Genomic DNA, 15064 nt, shown 5'->3' with positions numbered 1-15064 from the left:
TTGTTTTAGCAGGGGCCAAAAAGAGTGCAGTGAATGTTCCTGCCTGATATCAAGAGGCAGGGAGTTCCAAAGAGTGGGTGTTGCTGTACTAAAAGATGAATTTCTTACAAATGCAGAACATGTTTCACATGGCGCTTGGAACAGTGCCAGTTCCAAGGATTAAAGTGGTCAAGTGGGCACATTTGGTATGGCGACCTCGTAGGTAAACTGGTCCCTCATTGTTTGGGGCTTTATATGCTAATATAGTAGGGACGCGGGTGGCGCTGTGGGTTAAACCACAGAGCCTAGGACTTGCTGATCAGAAGGTCGGCGGTTCGAATCCCCGCGACGGGGTGAGCTCCCGTTGCTCGGTCCCTGCTCCTGCCAACCTAGCAGTTCGAAAGCACATCAAAGTGCAAGTAGATAAATGGCGGGAAGGTAAACGGCGTTTCCGTGCGCTGTTCTGGTTTGCCAGAAGCGGCTTAGTCCTGCTGGCCACATGACCCGGAAGCTGTATGCCGGCTCCCTCAGCCAATAAAGCGAGATGAGCACCGCAATCCCAGAGTTGGTCACAACTGGACCTAGTAGTCAGGGGCCCCTTTACCTTTATGCTAATATAGTAACACCTTGAACTTGGCCCAGTAGCAAATCGGCAGCCAGGGCAAATCTCTGAGCAGAGGCGCTGCATGCCGACAGGGTCTCACTCCTGCCGGCAATTGTGCTGCAGCATATGGCACTAACTGCAGCTTCTGGATCAGTCTCGAGGTGAAGCCCTACATAAAGAGCATCACAACAATCTGGTCTTGAAGTAGCCAGTGCAGGAACTATGATGACCAAGCTTTCCTGGTCCAGGAATGGTTGTAGCTTCTGTTGCAGTTTCACAGCTGCCCACCTATCCGTCAATATCTTCTGCCTTCTTCCAGATTTGGCAAGCGGTGCTTTGGGTTGCCAACAGCTGCATCGCAGCTTCCTCACTAATTTCTTTCTTCTTCTTTTGTTTATAATTTTTATTAAGTTTTCTGTTTTACAATTTAAAATACTCATTTTACATCCTTAAGATATCAGTGACTCCCCTTCTTCTCTTTCTCTTATCATAAATCTCCGCACATTTTACAAAAACTATACTATTCAGTATTTCATTATTGCATCCATCAAAACTTGTTTCTACTGTTGAATTTATCTTAATGCTGCCAGCGTTTTCAGCAGTTCACAATTATTTCACATATATTTAATAAACACTTTCCAATCTTCTTTAAACATATGTTCTTCTTGTTCTCACATTCTATATGTTAAGTCTGTGAGTTGTGCATATTCTGTCAACTTAAGTTGCCGTTCCTTTTTAGTTGGGACCTCTCTCGTTTTCCATTTTTGGCCTAACAAAACACGGGCTGCAATAGTGGCATACATAAATAATCTTTTTTTTTTTTTTGGAATTTCAGTCTGAATTATCCCCAACAGAAAGGACTTTGGGGTTTTTTTTGGGGGGGAGTACTTTTAAACATTTTTTTCAATTCATTATGGATCATTTCCTCACTAATTTCTCCTCTCTCTGCTCCACAGGCGTTCAAGCTACGTTGTCACCACCAAGATTTACTGGGGAGGCCAGTAAGTACTCAAGGGACCTAGTGAATCAATGGGGCGGGAAGGGGTTGTAGGGAAGGAATCTGTGTGTGTGAGTTGAATTTGCCGTGTGTGGAGAGCAGTGGCCCTGTCCAGTTGTGGGGTGCTGGTTGCAGGTGAAAAGGAAGGTGGCAGAATCCTAAGCCTTCCTATAACCCCAGTTGGTGGAGCTGGGTGGTTGTTGTGGGGAGAACCACATATGCCCACCCAGAGCTCTGTTAAGGAAAAAATTCCAGGGTGAGAGACTACTTCAGAGCCCAGCTCGTCAGGGTGCAAGTCCCATGTGGGTCCATGTGGTCAGTAAAAGAAGGAAGTTCCAGCCAAGTAATTTGGAGCAAAGCAAGCCATCTTTATTGTTGCACAACAAGTCCCCACAGGAGTAAGAAATCCGAGCAGGGGGTGACACCCTTTTTTAAAAACTTCCCTCTTTCCCCCAGAATACACTTTGAGAGGCATCATTGATACATCATCACTACATCACTTTTGTTATTTTTGTTAAGTCATTTAGTCGTGTCCGACTCTTCGTGGCCCCCTGGACCAGAGCACGCCAGGTACTCCTGTCTTCCACTGCCTCCCGCAGTTTGGTCAAACTCATGCTGGTAGCTTCGAGAACACTGACCCACCATCTCGTCCTCCGTCGTCCCCTTCTCCTTGTGCCCTCCATCTTTCCCAACATCAGGGTCTTTTCCAGGGAGTCTTCTTCTCTTCTCATGAGGTGGCCAAAGTCTTGGAGCCTCAGCTTCAGGATCTGTCCTTCCAGTGAGCACTCAGGGCTGATTTCCTTAAGAATGGAGAGGTTTGATCTTCTTGCAGTCCACGGGACTCTCAAGAGTCTCCTCCAGCACCAGAATTCAAATGTCACAAATGGGGAGGGGTGTACAAGGGTTACACAAGTTCAACATTAGGTCACTTTATCAGACACCTTTCCCAACACCTCTTAAGTACCCATCACCCAAAGAACAATAAAACTGTTTACATATCCTTGCCCTTAGGACTTGTCTGGAGATGGGCTTTCAGAACACCTGACTTGCTCAACTGCCTCTGAGGATGTCTCTTGTTGCCCCTGTGGTCACTCCCTGCGTGGGGTACCTCTCACTCTTGGGGAATTATGGCAGGATGCCCTGTTCCTGCTGCCTACGTGACTTCCTGCTTCTTGGTTCCTGGAGGGAGGTGGAGCCCAAATTCACCTTTATTTAAGGGTTAAAGTGGCATTGGAATGAGGAGAGTCAAAGTTTCGATTTTCTACAAATTTATAAAGCTAGGCATCTTCCCTGAGCTGTCGAGTCAATAGGATACATTCAGCATTCAGGCATAATATTTGTATTATTGTAACAACTTTAATGATGTAGCCTCTCCCCCCCCCCCCATGTCATTTCCGTAACAGCTCCTTGGACAAAAACGTGGGATATAGATGCAATAAATTAGTATAAAGAAGCAAACCTCAGTCTGCCTTCAACCCTCCCCTTGCCCTGTCCCTTTCTTGCCCTTCTTACCTGCAACCAACCAGGGTGGGCAACCTCGCCTGCCAGCTTCCTGCTCCTTGGTCTCAGTGATGCCTCCTGTGGATGGAGATAAAAGCAAAATTTGAATAATTCCCTTCCGCCTGTCATCATTGTTGCGATCACACAGGGTCCCCGGACGTTTCACCGTCTATTGATCCCTGTGCCACCACTTTATTTCTCGCTGCCACCACCCAGGCCCTACCTGGTACAATACTGAGTCTAGTCAGGGTTAAATTGGAACATAAACTTCTGTTTATTTATTGCAGTTTAACAAGCGTGTGGTTTCATAAACAGTATCGGTCCATTACAATCATGGGTGCCTATCCAGACCTATAACTTCCGCTACCTGCTCTCACTCACTAAACCACCTCTCAGATATTTACTTGTCTTCCTAGCTCCTAACTGTTCCTGACTCAGTTTATTTCTCTATACTAACTCAAACCTACCCACAAATTCTATCCCAATTCACTCCCACTCCACCCAACTCCCAATTTCACAGCTCCCAGAGCTGGTTTTATAGTCCCTCTGACTCCACCCCCCTGGGTTCTGATTGGGTAACCTGTTTAACTATTTCACCTCCAGCACTCTCATATGTTAACGTTGTTAAGGGGAAAATCCGAGGGCTCCCTTGGACAAAAACAAAGACACCAACCAGGATTACTTGGAGCAAAACAGCAGCCTGTAGGCTTGGCCTTTATTGAACTGTTGCAACAGGGTGCTCCCCTCACTTGCAGGAGAGAGGAGGGGCCCAGAAAAATGGTGTGCAAGGCCTTATAAAGACTTTTGAAATTGCCACCCTGTAGATCAAGACCACCCCCAGAAACATCATACATACGTCACAGAAAGAAGGGGTTGAGGGAGGAGTTGTGGTGGTAACCTGACTGTCCTGTCACCTGGCTGGTTCCCCCTCCCCATGAGTACTTTCCAGGTGACAGAGGGGAGTTTGCAGTTTCCTGCCCCCAGAGGGAAGAGCTGATTATCGTCCTTTGTTCCAGTCCATGCTGAATGAACTCCCATATGCAAGTTCTTTGTGATCTTGATGCTCTTCTGTCTGGGACCATCAGGGTTGGCATAGCAACTGGGCAGGGCTCCTGTGGATGTGCTGGTATGCTCAAGGGATTATGGCTGCCCTGTATCAAACCTTCCCCATTTTGTAGTCCCTCCTTCATGGAGTAAAATAAAAGTGGAACAGTGCAAATCCGATGTATGGTTGATTTTCTATGAATTTATAACAGAAGCGTAGCGTATGTAGTGTGTGAGTGTGAGTGTGTGTGAAGTTTGTACAAACTGAATGATGGGGGGGGGGGTCCTGCGACAACATCACAATCATCTCTGACTTCTCCTTCCATTGACCTCTCTGCCTCCTGCCCCACCAAAGGGCAGCAGAGGGTAAATGGTTATGGCTTGCAGTGCCTCAGTTTCGTAGTATCGTAGAGCTGGAAGGGACATGACAGGGGGCCACCCAACCTCTGCTTAAAAGACTCCAGGAAGGGAGAGTCCACCGTCTTGCAGGGGAGTCCGTTTTGATGTCAAACGGATCTAAGCACCCCCAAAGCTCCTCCTAACGTTCAGGTTTTTGTTCTTATTTTCTTCCAAGGGCTGAGACGGAGAGAGGCCTGTCGAGGAAACACATCATTGAGGGTAAGGGGGGGGTGGGCTTGATATTTCAGGGTTTGGGGGGGAGGAAAGGAAGTGACCACAATATGCTGGACGGCAAAAGCATTTGGCGGATTGAGGGATCTGGGAACTACCAGAGGGGTGTCAAAAGGGTACAAGGATTTGCAGGTGTTGAAGGAGATGAGATTTGGGGCGAAAGGGAGTTGGGGATCCAGGGTTCTTTCCTGATGCCATTCTCAATAGTTAGATCTCTGGGGTGCTTCCCAATTTCTGTTATTTTGTAGTGGGATTCTGGGTGCATAGTTAAAGTCAATTGGGAGGCCTTGTGCAAGGAATCCCACTTCCCCAAAGTTTGGACCCCTTTTTTTCCTTTTGCTATGAGGCAAATGCTCCAGAAAGTGTGGGGTAGGCCTTGCTTTCACCTACATTCCCTGCGGACAAATGGGGCTGGATCCTCATTAAATGACAGAAGACATTACCAAGGGTGGCTCTCAGGCTGACGGAGTCCACGATTTCTGGGCGAATGTTACCAGGATGCAAGCGCAATAGGAAGCTTGCTTGGAAGAGCCCTCTGGGGCAAGCTTTCCTTTTGGGGCTGGAGCAGGGCTTGGTGGGCGCTGTAGTGCCCAACCCCCAGAGGGCACCGGTGGTGGGCAAAGTCTGCTCTAAGCTTCAGCCTTTCTGGGGCTCCCTATGCCACCCCTGTCCTTACTCCCTGCTGCTCTTTCGCAGGGCTCAAAGGCTCTTTGCAGCGGCTTCAGCTGGAGTACGTTGACATTGTCTTTGCTAACCGGATGGACGCCAACAGCCCCATGGAAGGTGAGTGGCGCAACCTGCTTCAGAAGGGTCAGGATGAGGCACAGCTGCCTCCCCAGACACCTCCCCTTAGCAGATCCAGGGGAGGTCAACCCTCTCTCCTAGGCTTCTCAGCAGCTATCCCTTTACCTGCGATTGCCTGCCCTGCTTGACACCCAGCAACGCCGCTGCCATAACTGAGAGACTCCCCTTCCTTGTCTTCTCTTGCTATCAGGATCCCGTTATTCGCATTTGGCAATGCATTGTATGAACGTTAGCTCCCACAGGGATGATAACCTTTTGAGGAAGGTCGTTATTGAGCCCATTCTTCATGCAGTGGGGGGGGGGGAGGACTGAGGCCAAGAGCAGACGGCTTGCCCAAGGGCAGGCAAAGAGCCCACAGCAGATCCCCCCCCCCAAAAAAAATTCCTGACCCTCTTGCTGCCAGGCACACACAGACACTCTGTGCCCAATTCCAGCGGCATCTCATTGGTTCTCTCCTTCCCCCCCTGCAGAATGCGACCCGAACTTCCGATTGCTCTTGCTGGAAGGTACTGCAGACTGCCCCGATCTCCCACCTCACCCCACCCAAAAAACTCCACCCCAATTTGCTGCCCCGTCCACCCCAGATCCTGTGAGCCCCATACCTCTCTCAAGCGAGGAACAGGATGAAGGGTTATTCTAGCTTCGAAAAGCCGTTCTGGCTAAAGGAAGCTGTTTTGTGAAAAGGCGTCGCGTTCCCCTTGGAACAGGGAACGCTGACGGGCCACGATCCCGCCTGGACTGTGATCTGAGGGCCACATGGGAGGGGGACAGATTCAAAAGTGGGTAGAGCGTTGGATGGAAAGGTCAGCTTGGCACCGTAGGGTCTGTCCGCCATCAAGACAGACAAGAGTTAAACTCTGAGTTAAACACCCCAGGCAAGCAAAAACATCCAAGGAGGGTGATGCGAAGTAGGATCAGTGAGGGGCGTAGTCTAGGGAGGCTCCTGGGGGGCCTCAGAGAGCTCTGCGAGGCTGCATTTGGTCTTCAGATCTGAATGTTCCCCACCCCAGGTTTAGAAGAACTTGAAGCTCTTATGCGTCAAAGAGTCTTTGCTCCGTGCGAGGCTTTAGGAAGGAGATTTTCCCAGCATGAAAGAGCTTTTTCTGCAGGATTTTCACCTGCTGTTACAGGCTCAGGGTTCACCAAGAGGGAGGAAGCTTGCAGTCTCATTCTTCAGCTCAAGCACACTGCGCAATGCTAGGCTAAGGTAGACTTAATACCTGATGTAAGAGAGGAACTTATGTTCCTCACCTCATGGAGGAGGCTGTGTGCGGAACACGTTGAGGTCTGTTTCGGAGATACTGTGAGACTTTAGCTTGGGGGCTGCCACCAGAAATCTCAGAGATAGTGAAAATCAGAGCCTTACACAAGATCTAATGGATACCGGGCAGGATTAAGCTATTGAGTCTCATCAGTAGAAACGCATGCAAGGACTTCTGCTTGTGAAATGGGGCTTGCCCCTCTCCCCTAGTGTGCCCCCCACAATTGGCTCAGGGGGCGCAATCAGGTGCACCTCCAGAACAGGGTGCAGGAGGAAGAGAGGAGATTGGTCCACCTAGCCAGCTGAAATGCTTGCAGACATTGCATATATATTTCATTGTATAGTGATTTATTTCCAAGCCAGGCTCTTGAGAGGTATGGCCAGCCCCTGCCTCCTTCCTGAAGCCCAATACTCCTCTTTGCACCCTATAATGCCCTCCCCACTGCAATGGCCCTGTGCCCCAGATCCTTGTAAATCCTTACCCATATGCCTACCCAGAAGTAAGTCCCGCTGAGATCATTGGGGCTTGCTTTCAGGTATGAGGGCATAAGATTGCATCCTTGGTTCCTAGGGTTAGAGGGGGGAACCTTCCATGAATATCCCAGTCTCCATTCTGTAGAGACCTCACCAACTGTAGACCCAAGGTGCTGCCCTGAAAGTAGATGTGTGTCTTGTGTGCTCGCATGCTTTTGTGTTCTGCTGTAGAAAAATTCTGTGTGTGTCGCATTGCCAACTGATCAGAACAAAGCAACCTGCCTGTTCTTATGCCTTTAACAGCAACTTGATAGCTGCAAAAATCAGTAAGCGGAGCTTTTGTGAATGAGGAGATGAATAGTTTGCCTGCTTAATACCTGCAAATCAAGCAACAATTAAAGGCGATTAAAGTTGACAATCCTGTTTTGTGTCCGTGTATATATGTATGTGTGTGTTTACTATAAATGCAGGAACTCAAGATGCCTTTGTGCTTCCTAATATCACATGAACCCACAATTGAACAAGCTTTGCAATATGGGAGAGGAGAGGGAAGGCAAAATTATTTCCACTATAGCATTTTGGGAACTTACTTTGGAAAGATTTTTTTTTTAAAACAAAACAAATTCCTTCCAGTAGCACCTTAAAGACCAACTAAGTCAGTTCTTGGTATGAGCTTTCGTGTGCATGCACACTTCTTCAGATATTTTTTTTAAAGTAGTTTACCGGTAGATCAAACCAATTTGTTTCTGTGCTTTTAATGAAGTAGAGATGAATAACACAGGTATCTTTTCCCCCTAGAAAAGGATTCTAGCCAGCTTGTAATTCACTGATTTCATTGTGAAAATGTGATTAACAGGGGGAACGCAAGATTGAGCGATCTTACGGGTGTGGAGCAGTAACTGCTCAAACCCAGCTCCCCACCTTTCTCTCTCCCTCCCTGTTGGGATTCAGTTCCTGCTGGAGGCGGAAAGAGTAACTGCCCTGGTTACATTGGGCTCACCTTCCAAAGGTGGTGACAGGCAAAAGGTCGGGGGGGGGGGCAATTTCTTCTCTCACGTCTCCTCTCTCACCCTCAGAAATTGTACGTGCCATGACTTACGTGATCAATCAGGGGATGGCCATGTACTGGGGCACCTCTCGCTGGAGTGCAATGGAAATCATGGTAAATTCTGGTGTGGCGGAGAGGCGGGTGCAAACCGAACCGATGCATGTTTTCTCAGCAGCAGTGGTGTTGTGGTCCAGGGTTGTGAGGGGTTCCTATTTCTGCAGCGGGGTCGCCTAACTCCAGCATCTGAGAGCCATCCAATCAGCATGGAAGGGGAGCTTTTTAGCCACTGAGAAGGAGCCTTCTTGCCCTTTGTGTTGATTGGAGCCAATTGGAGTGAAAGGAGGCAGGTCAGCCGCTGAGGACGGGCTCCCGGGGCCACTCTGGAGAAGGTGTGCAAGAAGATCACGGAGTTGTTTTGTATGATCCAAAGCTAAGCTTTTAGAAATACACTGAAAATACAAGGTGCCTCCGTTCCAAGAGGAGTCTGTGCTACTTCTGTTACGTACAACGGCACTTCACGGCAGGCACAACTTAAGTCGCTCCAGTACAAGATACTGGAGCGCTCAATATATTTGCCTGTGTACATGCACAGAAAACAGAAGATGTATCTGAAGATCTGCAATGATCTTTGCAACGCATCCCTAATTATCACTTATAAGGTGGTTGTATAATCGTGGGGACGGGACGCAGGTGGCGCTCTGGGTTAAACCACAGAGCCTAGGACTTGCCGATCAGAAGGTCGGCGGTTCGAATCCCCGCGACGGGGTGAGCTCCCGTTGCTCAGTTCCTCTCCTGCCAACCTAGCAGTTTGAAAGCACGTCAAAGTGCAAGTAGATAAATAGGCACCGCTCTGGCGGGAAGGTAAACGCCGTTTCCGTGTGCTGCTCTAGTTCGCCAGAAGCGGCTTAGTCATGCTGGCCACATGACCCGGAAGCTGTACACCGGCTCCCTCGGCCAGTAAAGCAAGATGAGCGCCGCAACCCCAGAGTTGGCCGCGACTGGACCTAATGGTCAGGAGCCCCTTTACCTTTACCTTTTCATAATCGGGGGGGGGGGGTGGCCTGTCTGTGACTCTCCCGACAGGGACCCTGCACTTCTCAATTCGCCACCAGAAGCAAGTCCGCCCTGTGAGACTGATTATTTTTGCCTCCCTACCCTAAACCAGGAGGCGTATTCGGTGGCACGGCAGTTCAATCTCATCCCACCTGTGTGCGAACAGGCAGAGTACCACATGTTCCAGCGGGAAAAGGTGGAGACGCAGCTGCCAGAGCTCTACCACAAGATTGGTATGGAGGCAGGCGGGAGAGGGCTGGGCCGGGGAGCCCTTTTTAGCTCAGGGGCCACATTCCCTTCTGGGCAAGCTTCCGAGGGCCATGTGTCCCAGTGGTGGGCAGGGCCAGAGTCGAAAATGGAGCTGAGTGGCTAATACAGTGGTGCCTTGCAAGACGAAATTAATCCGTTCCGTGAGGCTCTTCATATAGCGGCTTTTTTGTCTTGCGAAGCAAGCCCATTGACAGCTTAGCGGATTAGCGCTATTAGCGGTTTAGCGGCTTTTAGCGGATCAGCTGTTAAGCGGCTTAGCGGCTTAGGAAAAGGGGAGAAAAAGGGGGGGAAACCGCAGGAACTCGCAAGACATTTCGTCTTGCGAAGCAAGCCCATAGGAAAATTCGTTTTGCGAAGCAGCTCCAAAACGGAAAACCCTTTCGTCTAGCGGGTTTTCTGTCTTGCGAGGCGTTCGTCTTGCGGGGCACCACTGTATAAATTTTCCCTTTGTTTTGCTCCCTTTCTTCCCCAATAAAATGACTTTGGGCACAAACCAGCACAGTTTGGGGGGCATTCTGAGGGCTAGGCAGAGAGGCCTTGAGGTCTGTGTACAGGAGAAGGGATTATAGGGACCATTGGAGGCAAATTGCTGGGAGAGGCTGGGGTGACCAGGAACCAGAAGATACAGAGGGATCTGCAGATTGGATATGGAATATGAGGAATGTGTTTCTGGAGGAGCAGCAGGTAGAAGCAAGATGATCCCTTGGGAGTATAAGCCCAGATTCAGGGTACAATTCTGCGTGAGGCATACTGGAAGTTTACAGAGGGTGACCTTTGGAGCAGATAAGATTAATATGTGCACTTCTCTGCTGACTTTTCTCAGCATGGGGTGGCGTTAAAAGACTTTTGCAATGAAAAGTAAACCAGGAAGTGCTGTGATTTAGGATGGCCTGTGGCTATTATTTCAGTGAATCTGTGTACAGTGATAGGAAGAGGTGGGGAATGTAATTTGTTTTCCCCTTCTCTTTAACTGACCTGCTTTGTTTTCTTGCTAGGAGTGGGAGCCATCACCTGGTCCCCGCTGTCTTGTGGACTTATCACAGGGAAATATGAGGAGCGGGTGCCTGAAAACTGCCGTGCCGCCATGAAGGTACTGTCTCCTTTGCTTTTGCTGAGGCCTTCCACCTCCCAACTTCAGCTGAACCTCGCACTGTCAACATCACACGCAGCCCTTAAATCAGGGGAGACAGGCCTGTGGAGACCTCCAGATGCTGCTGGACTACAACTCCCATCATCCCTGACTGCTGACCATTCTGCCGGTTCCGATGGGAGTTGTAGTCCAACAACGTCTGGAGGACATCAGGTTAATGACAACCAGTTCGGAACTCACAGCTCACAAGCCTTGATCCCGACTGCCCTACAACTGTAGTTGTTTACTGGGCCCACAAGACCTGCTTGGTCCTCCCTGTTCACTGTTACTTTCAAACACTGGGAATACAGAAGTCCTGGGGCTCAGATTACGCACACTGGCAATGCTCCAAGAAACCAAACACTTCCCTTCTTCATCCCAAACATAAATCAATTTGTTGCTGATGTCTCAGAGTTACTTGAAACTATCCACACCAAAACACCAGGGCCTCCTCTAGACCTCCTCCTTATTGTGCATTCATGATTGTTTGGGTTCATGATGCTATCAGGGTAGTTACACAAACTCCTGTTTCCAAGACTGTTCGTGCCTATAAAGGTTTCGGAGCAGGAATACTGCTGAGATCCTGTAGCTTCTTATACCACAAATGTTTCAGGGCAGGGGATGGGGGTGTTGTCCTACTTTTTTTTGGCATCATAGCACAACATTGGGAAAACATTGCAGGACAACTAATAAAGTGCAATGATGCTTCAATGATCCATTATGAACCCACCCCTAAGGCACTATTCTTGTGTCAGTGACACCTGCTGCAAAATTACCTGACCCCCCAAAAAAAATCAATCTGGAGGGGTCCTAAATCCTTTGCTGGCTGCTCAGCACATCCCTAAGGGCTGCTTTGCAAGTTCACAACCTCCATCCTTGCCTGCCAGTGGCTCACCGCTATGCTGTGTGTTAGCTATGATTCCTGCATTGCTGGGGGTGGGTCTGGATGACCCTTTAGGTCCCTTCCGAGACGACAGTTCTATGATTCTGTGCCTCTGCGCCTGTTTCCTTTGCTCCTCGCACCCTCCAGGGGTACCACTGGCTGAAGGAGAAATTGCAGAGTGAAGATGGGAAGAAGCAGCAGGCCAAAGTGAAGGAACTCCACCCGATCGCAGAGCGCCTGGGATGCACAGTGGCACAGCTGGCCATTGGTGAGGGAGGAGCGGAGCGTCTGCGTTGGTCAGGGCAGGCCTGAGAAGCAGCTGCCCATCTGGGGCAGGTTGCATTCCAGATCCTGCCTCAGAGGTGGGAAAGTTACGTCGCTCTGGGGTGGGAGAGATTCCCTTTCCTGAAACCTTGTAGAGCCACCAGCTGTCATTGTAGACAACCTTCCCCCAAGCTGAGGCCTTCCAGATGTTTTGTACTACAGTCTGGGGGCTGTAGTCTGAAACATCTGGAAAGCCCCAGGTTGCAGGAAGTTGGTGTGGACAACACCAAGCTAGGTGGACCCCTGTGGCAGCTAGTTAGCTATAGAGCTAAAAGGAGATGTGCTACATAGGCCAAAGGTGGCAATGTAAGCTCCTCAGATTCAGCAGCTTCCAGCAGCTAAGAGAAGTAGGTTAGAAATCAGGAGGCGGTTTCCAGCTGCAAGAGGCGTGTGACATCCTGGAATAACCTCTCTCGAAAAGTTACGGGAGAAAAGAAGATGCCTTTGCCCAAGACCGATGTAGAGCCCCGCTGCACAATTGGCTTCCTGGTGCTTCAGCCGTGGCCCACGGGAGTAGAGAAGGTCGCCCTCGTATTTTGTCTGTTCCCCAAGTTAGAGGACTACAATGTGGAGCATCGGCAATGCAGCAGCTGAAACTGGGAGCTTATCCAGGCGCTGGAGACGCCCTTCTTCCCTAGCTCTCAGCCAGGCCCTGACCCAGGGTGGTGCTCCCCTCTACTCTCAAGTAGCCACACGTGCAGTTAAGTCAGGCACTTTGGCAGTGGCCCTGAATCTCGTGTCTAGTTTGCCACCTCTTCTACTCCTGTGGCCCTGGGGGAGATTAGGGTGGTCCGAGAGCCAGCCAGGCAGCTGGTGAGGGGACCTCCAGTCCTGGGGCAGAGATGGCCGGACCCTGCAGCTCTTCAGGGTCTTCCTGTCCTTCCGAGGTTAGTTCCAGGGCTGGGCGGAACTGAGCCCTGACACTCGGCAACCCCAGGAGGTTCTCTCCTAGCCAGGGCCAGTGTGCATGAAGATGGGCCTAATTCAAGTTTATCCTAGGCAGGTTTTAGCAGCCAGGATGGTGCCTTAACTCCACCCAGATTCCTCTGCAGTTAAGTGGTTGGGTGGGCAAGCAGCTCTTTGCTCCCTTCCCGCTTTTTCCCCGGCCCTTTTGTTTTCTTCCAGGGTGGCAAGTTTTTAGACTGCTCTCCTTATTTGTTTTCTCTTGTCTCCTCTTAACCTCAGCCTGGTGCCTCCGCTCTGAAGGCGTCAGCTCTGTCCTTCTCGGGGTCTCCAGCACCGAACAGCTCATTGAGAACTTGGGGTCCATCCAGGTAAGGAGAAGGAACAAGGGTGCAAAGTCTGGCATAAAGGATGCCAAACCTTCCCCCGTCTGTGCGCATTTATATCTTGTCCTGTCCTGAAGCATCATGAGAACATGAACAAATATTCATCCAGGCCAGGAGGGGGGGAACATTTTCAGCCCAAGGGCCACATTCCCTTCTGGGCAAGCGTCCGAGGGCCACCTGTCCCTGTGGTGGGCAGGATCAGGAGCAAAAGGCAGAGGGTAGAGCAACGGATGCAGATTTCACCTCTGTACTCTCACCTTCATTATACACCTTTAGGCACCGGACAAAAACCTTCTCTACAACCAGGCCTTTGGCTGACTGCCATCCAGTGCCCTTTTAAATGAGTTGTGGAAGGGGGGATTATTGGTTTATTAGTTTTCTTGTTTTTCTTATGCATCTTACATTTTTTATATTGTATTTTTACGTTGCAGAACACCTTGAGATCTATGGATGCAGGGTGTTATACAAATAATAATAATAATAATAATAATAATAATAATAATAATAGTTTTTGCATACACTCACACACCCGTCTCTGTCCTATATCTAGGGAAGCACGAGGCAGGCGCTATCAAGAATTCAAGGACACCCCCCCCCAAAAAAAAAATTGAAAGAGAGCGAGTGCAGAGCAGGTCTGGTAGAGGTGTGGCTGGGGAGAATCCGGGGGGCCAGATAGAGAAGTCTGGAGGGCCACATCTCTCTCACACACACACACCCACCAAGACCTGAGGTTCTTCAGCCCTGATCTGGTTGTATTTTAAATCATTGTGACCTGCTCTGGGTTCTTAGGGTGAAGGGAAGGTAATAAAATAAAACCTCATCCTGGGTTTTTGGAGGCGTTCCATAGAGCCATCCTGCCTAATAGCCATTGATAGACCTCTTCTCCTTCATGAATTCCTCTCCTCTCCTCTTAAAAACAATCTAAGCACAGTGGTTACATGATGTCCGCTGTTCATTGAGCAAATGCCGTCCCACACACTTCCCAGCGTATTTTCTTGCCAGTTTCCTTACCGCAAAAAGCCTGCGGTTTCTTGTTTGGGTGAGTTTAATGTTGCGTTTTTAACTGCACAACCCAAATTTGCGGGCTTATGATCGAATCCCACCCACAAAGTAGCCATGGTCTGGAAGTGGTATTGAAAGAGGAAGAAAAGAATTACTTCTAGATTTTCTCCACATCATACATACCAGCTTAGTGGCTTTACAATTTCCATTTCAAATTAAAAAAAAGAAACATGGCAACAGGTAGGTGGGGAGCAGGAACAACTATATATAATAGAGAAAAGTGATCGTGAGGGGAAATGGATATTTATTTACTTTTTTTTAAACCCTCAAAGAAAAAAGTGGTGGTTAAAAAGGGGATGGAAAGAAAAGCCAGGGCACTAAGAGAGGGTTGCACAGAGAGGAAAACTGGGACACCCTGCAGCTCTTTTTAAAATCCTGGTTTCCCCTGACTTTTGTGTTGCGTTTGACAGACATATGAGCCAGCTTATGGAAATGCTGGCTCACTCTATTTCCCTATTTATTTTGAAAGCTTACATCCCTCCTCATTTTCAAAAGAACTTCAAGGTAGCTAGTGGAATAAAATCACAGCGATAATTTTAAACAACCTGGCATGGGACTCAGCTATACTGGCAAAGAAAAAACGCTTTATATGCCTTGTCTATGCATTCTAACACTCTGCCACCAGGTGGCACTGTCGAGTTCCATTTTTGCTAACCCGATTTCTCATATAAAGCTTGCAATGTGTTTTAACTGAAACGCTTACTGGGTGCCAC

General features: G+C 49.1%; 1 protein-coding gene and 1 long non-coding RNA gene across 4 annotated transcripts in view; one reads left to right on the top strand and one right to left on the bottom strand.

The window, feature by feature from the left end:
* Nucleotides 1-15064, bottom strand: part of LOC309326840 — a 42937-nt gene that overhangs the window by 8803 nt on the left and 19070 nt on the right. The window lies entirely within an intron of this gene.
* The window catches only part of KCNAB3 (potassium voltage-gated channel subfamily A regulatory beta subunit 3), a 34395-nt gene that overhangs the window by 18232 nt on the left and 1099 nt on the right, over nt 1-15064 (top strand). The window contains exons 6-14 of one of the 2 annotated variants that reach the window (XM_081835748.1): nt 1540-1584; nt 4699-4742; nt 5451-5537; nt 6029-6064; nt 8370-8455; nt 9507-9627; nt 10660-10754; nt 11824-11944; nt 13186-13274. In XM_081835748.1, the coding sequence (XP_081691874.1) occupies nt 1540-1584; nt 4699-4742; nt 5451-5537; nt 6029-6064; nt 8370-8455; nt 9507-9627; nt 10660-10754; nt 11824-11944; nt 13186-13274 (724 nt within the window). The remainder of the gene's footprint in view (nt 1-1539; nt 1585-4698; nt 4743-5450; nt 5538-6028; nt 6065-8369; nt 8456-9506; nt 9628-10659; nt 10755-11823; nt 11945-13185; nt 13275-15064) is intronic. The other variant, XM_081835749.1, reaches the window with a different exon arrangement.

The sequence above is a fragment of the Podarcis erhardii genome (assembly GCF_964252035.2).
Source record: "Podarcis erhardii genome assembly, chromosome: 13".
Lineage (NCBI taxonomy): Eukaryota > Metazoa > Chordata > Lepidosauria > Squamata > Lacertidae > Podarcis > Podarcis erhardii.
Note: the sequence above shows the minus strand (reverse complement) of the source record. Positions and strands in the feature narration are given on the sequence as shown.